Source organism: Clupea harengus, chromosome 2 (assembly GCF_900700415.2).
Source record: "Clupea harengus chromosome 2, Ch_v2.0.2, whole genome shotgun sequence".
In the NCBI taxonomy this organism is placed as follows: domain Eukaryota; kingdom Metazoa; phylum Chordata; class Actinopteri; order Clupeiformes; family Clupeidae; genus Clupea; species Clupea harengus.
Window position 1 is genome coordinate 1,381,937 of NC_045153.1, and position 9,802 is coordinate 1,391,738.

A 9,802-nucleotide genomic window follows, 5' to 3' on the forward strand; every position below is an offset into this window, starting at 1 on the left:
GGTGTTTTGTGTGTGTGCGAGTGAGTGTATGTGTGTGTGTGTGTGTGTATCTCTAGATGAGTTGGATGGTGTTGTGTTTGTGTGTGTGTGTGTAGATCTCTAGATGAGTTGGATGGTGGTGTGTGTGTAGATCTCTAGATGGTGTGGGGGGTGATGGTGGTGTGTGTGTGTGAGTGTGTGTGTGTGTAGATCTCTAGATGAGTTGGATGGTGTGTGTGTGTGTGTGTGTGTGTGTGTGTGTAGATCTCTAGATGAGTTGGATGGTGTTGTGTGTGTGAGTGTGTGTGTGTAGATCTCTAGATGAGTTGGATGGTGTTGTGTGTGTGAGTGTGTGTGTGTAGATCTCTAGATGAGTTGGATGGTGTTGTGTGTGTGTGTGTGTGTGTGTGTGTGTGTGTGTGTGTGTTTAGATCTCTAGATGAGTTGGATGGTGTTGTGTGTGTGTGTGTGTGTGTGTGTGTGTGTGTGTGTGTGTGTGTGTAGATCTCTAGATGAGTTGGATGGTGTTGTGTGTGTGTGTGTGTGTGTGTGTGTGTGTGTGTGTGTGTGTGTGTGTGTAGATCTCTAGATGAGCTGGATGGTGTTTAGTCTCTGGCCCCTGGTGTGGGGGGTGATGGTGGTGTGTGTGTGTGAGTGTGTGTGTGTGTAGATCTCTAGATGAGTTGGATGGTGTTGTGTGTGTGTAGATCTCTAGATGAGTTGGATGGTGTTGTGTGTGTGTAGATCTCTAGATGAGTTGGATGGTGTGTGTGTGTGTGTGTGTGTAGATCTCTAGATGAGTTGGATGGTGGTGTGTGTGTAGATCTCTAGATGAGTCGGATGGTGTTGTGTGTGTGTGTGTGTGTGTGTGTGTAGATCTCTAGATGAGTTGGATGGTGTTTAGTCTCTGGCCCCCGGTGTGGGGGGGTGATGGTGGTGGGGGTGGCATCATGTAGCGGACTCTCTTCCAGATGCGTGAGGTGGGGGAGTTTGCTCCTCGCGCTCCCAACTCCCACCTGATGGGGGCGCTCTTCCTCAGCAGCAGCTGCAGGCCAGGGGGGGGCTGTGTGTGTGAGAGACTTTCTGACTGTGTGTGCGTTTGCCAGTGTGTGTGTGAGAGTTTCTGTAATTGTGTGTGTGTGTCCAGGTGTGTGAGATTATCTGATTGTGTGTGTGTGCGCAGTTGAGTGTGTGTGAGATTTTGTGACTGTGTGTGTGTGTGCCCATCCTCCACCTGCACCACGATCACACTGATGGTTTCCTGTACCAGAGCACTGTGAACCCCCATCTGCCAATCAAATTCCTCCAGGGGCGGGGCCACCCCCTGACCCCCACATGACCCCACTGCTGTCATGACAACCAGCAGTCGCCGGCTGAGGCGCATGCACCGTTCCACCTGCTCTGCCTGGTCTGGTGATGTCACAGAGAGGGGCGGAGACAGAGAAAGACAAGCCAACCAATCATACATTAGAAAGAGGTCAAGTGCAGCCGCTTTTAAGTTTGCCTTATTAAGCCCAGTGTACAGGTCAGGCACCAAAACATTTCTGTGGTAAATCTAGGCCTTTTGTGTATCTTTTGCCTGCCTTGAACGAGCCCGCCAGCATTACTTAGCTAGCTAGCTCCATCAAGACAGGCAAAAGATACAACAACAGAGCAGGCAATTCAGTCAGCGTTTATCAAACTGAAATATCACAGCCTCCTTACCTACAGAGATGCTAAAACACTTTGTTAGCTTGATAGCCGTAGCTGTTGGAAGAATGCACATTGTACTTCTCATCATCTAACACATGACATGGTCTGTACCCCTCACCCCCTTCCAGACAAATTTATTTGGTTTATGTAATTCTTGCCAAGTGACTTTTATCACCTGATGTTAGACATATATATTAGATATTAGACTGGGATAGGGATTAGACTAGATCATGTTGGACTAAAGTTGAAGCTGACTAGACACACACACACACACACACACAAACGCATGCTCACACACACACACACACACACACACACACATGACGCGCGCACACACACACACACACACACACACACACACACACATGACGCGCACACACACACACGCTCACCTTCCCCAGGTAGGTCGTCTCTGCCGTGGATGAAGAGTTTGTATCCACACTGATCTTCCAGAACCGCAGGCAGGGTGAGGCTGAGAAACACTGAGAGAGCGTCCTCACACACACACTCCCGTGGATACACCACATAAGCATCATACACCTTACCGTCTGAAACACACACACACACACACACACACACACACACACACGTTAGAGCATCCTCACACACACACTCCCGTGGATACACCACATAAGCATCATACACCTTACCATCTGAAACACACACACACACACGTTAGAGCGTCCTCACACACACACCCCCGTGGATACACCACATAAGCGTCATACACCTTACCATCTGAAACACACACACACACACTCACACGTTAAGAGTGTCCTCACACACACACTCCCGCGGATACACCACATAAGCGTCGTACACCTTACCATCTGAAACTCACACACACACACACACACACTCACACACACGCACGTTAGAGCGTCCTCACACACACACTCCCGCTGATACACCACATAAGCGTCATACACCTTACCATCTGAAACACACACACACACACACACACGTTAGAGCGTCCTCACACACACACTCCCGTGGATACACCACATAAGCGTCATACACCTTACCATCTGAAACACACACACACACGAACACACAAACACATGTTAGAGCGTCCTCACACACACACTCCCGCGGATACACCACATAAGCGTCATACACCTTACCATCTGAAACACACACACACACACACACACGTTAGAGCATCCTCACACACACACTCCCGCGGATACACCACATAAGCGTTGTACACCTTACCATCTGAAACTCACAAACACACACACACACTCACACACACACACACGTTAGAGCGTCCTCACACACACACTCCCGCGGATACACCACATAAGCGTCATACACCTTACCATCTGAAACTCACACACACACACACACACACACACACACACACACACACACACACACACACACGTAAGAGCGACCTCACACACACAATCCCGCGGATACACCACATAAGCGCCGTACACCTTACCATCTGAAACTCACACACACACACACGAACACACACACACACACACGTTAGAGCATCCTCACACACACACTCAAGCGGATACACCACATAAGCGTCGTACACCTTACCATCTGAAACTCACACACACACACACACGAACACACACACACACCTTAAAGCGACCTCACACACACACTCTCTCTCTGATTAAGCACATATGCATGATGCATCTTGGGGTCATTCCACTAACCATAATCTTCTTAGCTTGCAGACCAAATTAAATAAGAATAATGAATAAACAATAATCCTAAAAAAAGATGTACTCTACTAGACCGAAAAGAATATATGGCCAACAAAATGTAGGTTAAACAGATGATGTTTGTTGTGTTGTGTGTCTTGCTCTGTTTATGGAGTTTCCACAGCTCTCTTCAGTCGCCACTCTCAGCAAGGGAGAAATGATGGCTGATTAAGGAAGGCAGTGATTGGTCAGAGTTTTGTGTCAATCATATTCAGGTTGAGAAAGAGCATAACTGTAGCCTATTACATTAGATAATCACTGCTTACCAGGAGGGACTTATTGTCACAGGAGTCCGTTTAACAAATTAAATGATTACACATTATTGAGGGGCGACAGTGGTACAGTGGTAGAGAAGCCGTTTAGTAATCAGAAGGTTGCTAGTTCGATTCCCTGTCAAAGTGTCCTTGAGCAAGACACTGAACCCCTAATTGCTCCTGATGTGCAGTGTGCCATCAGTGTAAATGTAAAATGTGTATACATTGTAAGTCGCACATATGTAAGTCGCTTTGGATAAAAGCGTCTGCTAAATGACTAAATGTAAATGAGCCACTGATAATAGACTTTTGATAATTCATGACGTGATCTCAAAGGCTCTAGGTGAGTTAATGATGTTAAATGATTAAATGATTACACTGATGATTATTGATCCACTGATGAGGTGAAACATGTGGATTCAGACATGTTTAACAGACACACTATTGGTTAGACAGATTTAGCACAGCTCCATTATGTTAATAGACTTTTGTCATGATAACTCAAAGGCTCTAGGTGAGTTGGCATGGAATGACCCCTTACCATCTCAAACACACATACACACACACACACACACACACACACACACAGAGTTTTACCTTCAATCCTTCGAGCACGTCGGAAGAGAAGAGCCAGATCGATTGCAAACCACTTCACTGTCATGGCAACCAAGAGGAGGAACAGCAGCACACACACACACACCAGAACCACGGACAGGAGGGACTCTGATAGACAGACATATGAGAGTGTGTGTGGGTGTGTGTGTGTGTGTGTAAGCATATAAAACATGAACATACACACACACACACACACAACAGGACCACAGACAGGAGGGACTCTGATAGACAAAGGACATATGTGAGTGTGTGTGTGTGTGTGTGTGAGTGAGTGAGTGTGTGTGTGAGTATATAAAACATGAACATACTGTACACACACACACACACCAGGACCACAGACAGGAGGGACTCTGATAGATAAAGTCAAAGTCATGTTTTATTGTCACACAGCACGACACACAACACCACACACATGCGGCGACACAGGACACACACGAGTGTATATGTATGTGTGTGTGTGTGTGTATGTATGTGTGTGTGTGTGTGTGTGTATCTATAATATGTGTGTGTGTGTGTATGTATAATGTGTGTGTGTGTGTGTGTCTCAGTGTTTGTGTATATGTATAATGTGGGTGTGGGTGTGTTTGTAATGTGAATATGTGTGTGTGGGTTTATGTGTGTGGGTGTGGGTGTGTGTGTGTGTGGGTGGGTTGGTGTGTGTGTATGTATGTATGTGTGTTGATGTGCGTGTGGGTGTATATGTATGTATGTTGACGTGTATGTGTGTGTTGATGTGTGTGTGTTTTTGTGTATGTGTGTGTGTGTGTGTGTGTGTGTGTGTGTGTGTGTGTGTATGTGTGCGTGTGTAAGATTATAAAACATGAACACACACACACACACACACACACACCAGGACCACAGACAGGAGGGACTCTGATAGACAAAGGACATATGTGAGTGTGTGTGTGTGTGTGTGAGTGTAAGCATATAAAACATGAACATACACACACACACACACACACACACACACACACACACACACACACACACACACACCAGGACCACAGACAGGAGGGACTCTGATAGACGGAGACATATGAGAGTGTGTGTGTGAGTAAATAAAACATGAACCTACACACACACACACACACACACAACAGGACCACAGACAGGGACACATGTGTGTGTGTGTGTGTGTGTGTGTGTGTGAGCATATAAAACATGAACACACACATATAAACACACACACACACACACATAGTCTTACCCTCTAATTTAAGTGTGATGATGACAGAGTTCCATTCCACCAGGTTGTCGGCCTCACATCTGAAGTGTGTCTGAAGGTCCTGATGAGACACTCTACTGATGATCAGCACAGCCTGATACACTCGCTCACTGCCCTTGTCCTCCCTACACACACACACACACACACACACACACTCTAGTGAGGATCAGCACAGCCTGATAGAATCGCTCACTGCCCTTGTCCTGCCTACACACACACACACACACACACACACACACACACACACACACACACACACACACACACACACACTGTTGCGGCATCCAACGTGAGCCTAGATCACAATACTAACAATATTCAAAATACCAGAAATGACCAAACAACATAAATATCACAAATAAATCACAAAAAGCAGAAATGGCTCCAACATCCCGGCCCCTAATTGTCCATAATATCCAATTGACAATTATACTATAATAAACCTGGAGCATTTCGTAATTCTTAATGTTAGAGTCCATACATTCTAGTCATAATAAAGTCCAATGAAAATGGTTAATTCTTCTTCGAAAAAAGGTTTTCAAAAATCCCCAAAATAAAAAGTATGTTCTTTTCGTCTAAAGTGCAAAGAAAAGATGAATTAAATGTCAGGGTCAACGTAACGGTCAGTCAGAGTCAAATCAACTCAGGCCTCCAGGAGAAGGCATAGTTTAGTGATGGGCCTCTCCAGGATGTTGCTCTTTGTTCTGACCTTCACTCGTCTGACATGTCCTCTGCTGTCTGGGATTGTCTCTGTCACTCTCCCCATAAGCCATGAACTGCGTGGTGATGTTTCATCCACAATCAGGACAAGGTCATCTGGCTTGAGATTCTTTCGCACTACATTACACTTTTGCCTTTCCTGCATGAGAGGGAGGTACTCTTTGACAAAACGTTTCCAGAACAGGTCAGCGATGTAATGCACCTGTCTCCATCTCCGTCTGGAATAGCAGTCATCCTTTTGAGACACTCTGGGAGGCAGCAGGGGTTTTCCTTTCAGCAGGAGCAGATGATAGGGTGTGAGGGCCTCTGGATCACGTGCACAATCATAGACTGCAGTGAGAGGTCTATCGTTCAGGATGGTTTCTACCTCACACAGAACAGTATGCAGGCTCTCATAATCCAACATCTGCTGTCTGAAGACAGAGTAGAGAACCTTTTTTTGATGGTACATATGAGTTTTGATGGTACATATGATGGTACATATGAGCCGAAAGGTGGATTGAAACTCCACTTTATTCCTTTTGCCGACAGGCGTTGCTGGATCGTGTCATGATTCAAAAGAGCAAGTGATTCTCTCAACTTACGTTCTGCTCCTACAAAGTTTGTGCCATTGTCAGAGAACATTTCTTTGACCTGACCCCTTCTGCACATGAATCTTCGGAGAGCACCGATACAAGAGTCCTCATTACTAACATTGCGACTGCAGCGCAATCTGTGCCTTTGCCAACCCGCATATAGCGCACGGTATTTTGCATCGTATTTATCAAACAAGAACCTCATCTGAATGTGTCGACGCCTTACTAAGCTAATCAGCGCCTCACCCCGCCCATTAGTGTTAGCTTTTGGTATACGAGGTTACAGCAAACTAACCCAGGTAAATATAGAAACTCATAAATATTTCACCATTTAGCCCTTCCGTCCACACTAAAAGTTGTGATCACTTTGAATTCAAGACTGTCTTTTATTGGTGAGCTGATTTGGGGAAATTAAACTTTTCAGCGAACATTGAGTTTCTGGGTTACTATGGTTACCCCTCAGGGTGCCTGTGCAGCTTCATATTAACGAGTTTATGTTCACGAGTTCATATTCACACCTATTAACATGAGTTAATCACACACAGGCAACTGCAAACTGTTAAGATGGTTCCCTAAGCTAGAGATAGCTAGGATAGTTAATAGCCAGGTTAACTGCCCCATAGCATCCCGTTAAATAGTCTGGTAGGAATACACGACACCCCTTACTTTGAAACGGCGTATTCTAACACTGAAAACCATGCTTTTCAAAAATGCTGCCCTAGGCGGATACATTTGAAAACTGTAGTTGTAGGTTGCCATGGCACTGGGGGTAGCTTGCGCTTGAGAGGCTATAACGTCAAAATAAACATGGAAGGTTTAATTAATATGCTGCTCTGTCTCTACAATTTACTTACCGGTAGTTTAGTTAGTGTACTTCGAGTACAAGTACTTTTACTGAATAGATACGCGTTACTCCTACGCAGAAGGTGTGCACTGTACTCGGTGTGCTTGAACTATGAGTGAAACTCAAACTCAAACTTTTCCCGAACAGCTAGCTGGTGGGACAGTTTGTAATTCTATTTGTTTGTATGCCTATTAAATGATATATAAACATTTAAAATATAAACATTTTAAAAAAAAAATAACATTTCTGTATTTTTCACATTTCTTGCAGGCACATAGTTTTCATTTAGCAGCTTATATGTCATGCTAAAACACCTCTTGTTTCGTTACTAATACATAATTAGGCGCACTTTACGCATCTCCTCCCATCTCTTTGCGACGAACACCCACTTTCCCACACCCACTTCCCAGCAGCGGTAATCTGCGCTTTTACTCAGGTGCGCCTCCTTTGGAAATACGTTTTTTTTGTCTTTACCCGCTATTTTACGCCTGAAATGGGCGCAATCCTGTTAGTAAATGAGGCCCTCAGTGTCTAAAGAATGAGCCAGCTCTAGATGGACGGCTCTGCTGACAAGGCAAGTGAATAAGACGGCGTACCTTTTTACCACACTCCGGCCCTCTTTGCTTCTATTGGGCCAAAGTAGTCAACGCCCACGTAGGTGAAGGGAGGGTGGTCTGGCAGTGTGCGGCTGAGAGGCAAGTCGGACATCTTCTGCACACTAGGGGGAGTGTGCCAACGTCTGCAGAATATGCAGTTTTATATGATTTTTCTGGTGGCAGAATTGGCTTTTATGACCCAGTATTTCTGGCGAAGTTTTGAAAGCATCTGGTTTCTGCCGCCATGAAATGTGGATGTGACGGAGGAGCAGTCTGGTCAGATAGCTGTCTTTGGGTAGAATGGCCGGATGCTTGAATTCTTCTGGCATTGCCATCCTACTCAGTCTTCCGCCTACTCTCAGTATTCCATCACGGAGGTAAGGGTCGAGTTTGAAAAGTCTGCTGCTTGTCTTAACAGAAATCTTTCCTGCTTCCAGTGCTGAGATCTCCTCCCGGAAGTGTCGTTGTTGAACACAGCGCAAGAGAGTCTCTTCAGCACGTGCAAGTTCGTCAATAGACAGTTGTTCATGGGTCTGTACCTTTGGGTGTTTTTCAGATACCTCAGACTGTTGGTGAGTGAGTGCTGCAGCCTTTTTCTTCCTACTCAAAAGCATGAGCAGGTCCTTGAATTGCAGAAGCCTTGATGTTGCTCTTTTGAGGCGATCCCATGAAGAGAATTGCTGTATGACTTGAATGACCGTATCTTGTGTTTCTGTTGCAGCTGTGCCAAAGACTGCAACAGTCTTTTTGACCTCCGGGTCATCATCAGTGTTACGACTGGCTCGTGGATCGCAACATAAATACGGTAGAGACAGACAACGGTGTAGTTTGTAACAGCAAGACTATTTATTAAAGACTGAGATTGATCCAAAGTAAAAGTCTAGGGGTTCTCAAAGATGCGTGGATGCGTGTCGTGAGTATGTAGGTGAGTAGGAGCGTTGCCAAAAGTGTGAGTGAGAGTAGCGGAAGCTGAGAAGGGGCCTCCCATCAGGCGTAGCAGTGCTTTTATATCCACACCTGGCGCCAGGTGTGGATAATCACCGCTCATTATGCTCCGTTGCAGGTCCACAGCCTGCTGCCTCCATATGGCCAGTATATGGACTGCAGGCAGGGTGCGCACGGGGAAAAAGGGGGTCGTAACAATCAGCAAGAGAGATGGAATTCTCTGGATATTTTGGCCAGGTTTCCTCTGGCTGTTTCAGAAAAGCTGGACCATGCAGCCATTGCTCAGACTTCAGGAACATTTCAGCCGTCAGGCCCCGAGAGGCGTCATCCGCCGGGTTGAGGGCACTGTTCACGTATCGCCACTGAGACGTCTCCGACAGATCTCTGATGGTGGATACTCTGTTCGCCACATATGTCTGAAAGCGAATGGTGTCACTGAAGATGTATTTCATGACTGTGGTGCTGTCAGTCCAGTAGACTGGTGGCTGAAGAGAGTATTCAAGTTCCTTTTCCAGCATTCTGTTGATTCGAACGGCCAGGACTGCGGCTGCAAGTTCCATTCTGGGAATGGTTAAATACAGGGCATAGCTGTGCAGCTATTTTCCATCCTCAGATCTTATGACATTCCATGTC

The 9,802-nt window shown here is 45.8% G+C and overlaps 1 protein-coding gene across 1 annotated transcript in view; it reads right to left on the minus strand.

Annotated features, from left to right (window-relative positions):
* Window positions 1–859: 859 nt before the first annotated feature.
* LOC116223389 (interleukin-1 receptor-like 1) overlaps window positions 860–9,802 on the minus strand; it is a 16,308-nt gene continuing 7,365 nt past the window's right edge. Inside the window, exons 9-13 of the mRNA XM_042703159.1 lie at window positions 5,472–5,614; window positions 4,247–4,372; window positions 2,064–2,219; window positions 1,188–1,389; window positions 860–1,058 (exon numbers count right to left, since the gene is read on the minus strand). Coding sequence (XP_042559093.1) covers window positions 860–1,058; window positions 1,188–1,389; window positions 2,064–2,219; window positions 4,247–4,372; window positions 5,472–5,614 — 826 coding nt within the window. The remainder of the gene's footprint in view (window positions 1,059–1,187; window positions 1,390–2,063; window positions 2,220–4,246; window positions 4,373–5,471; window positions 5,615–9,802) is intronic.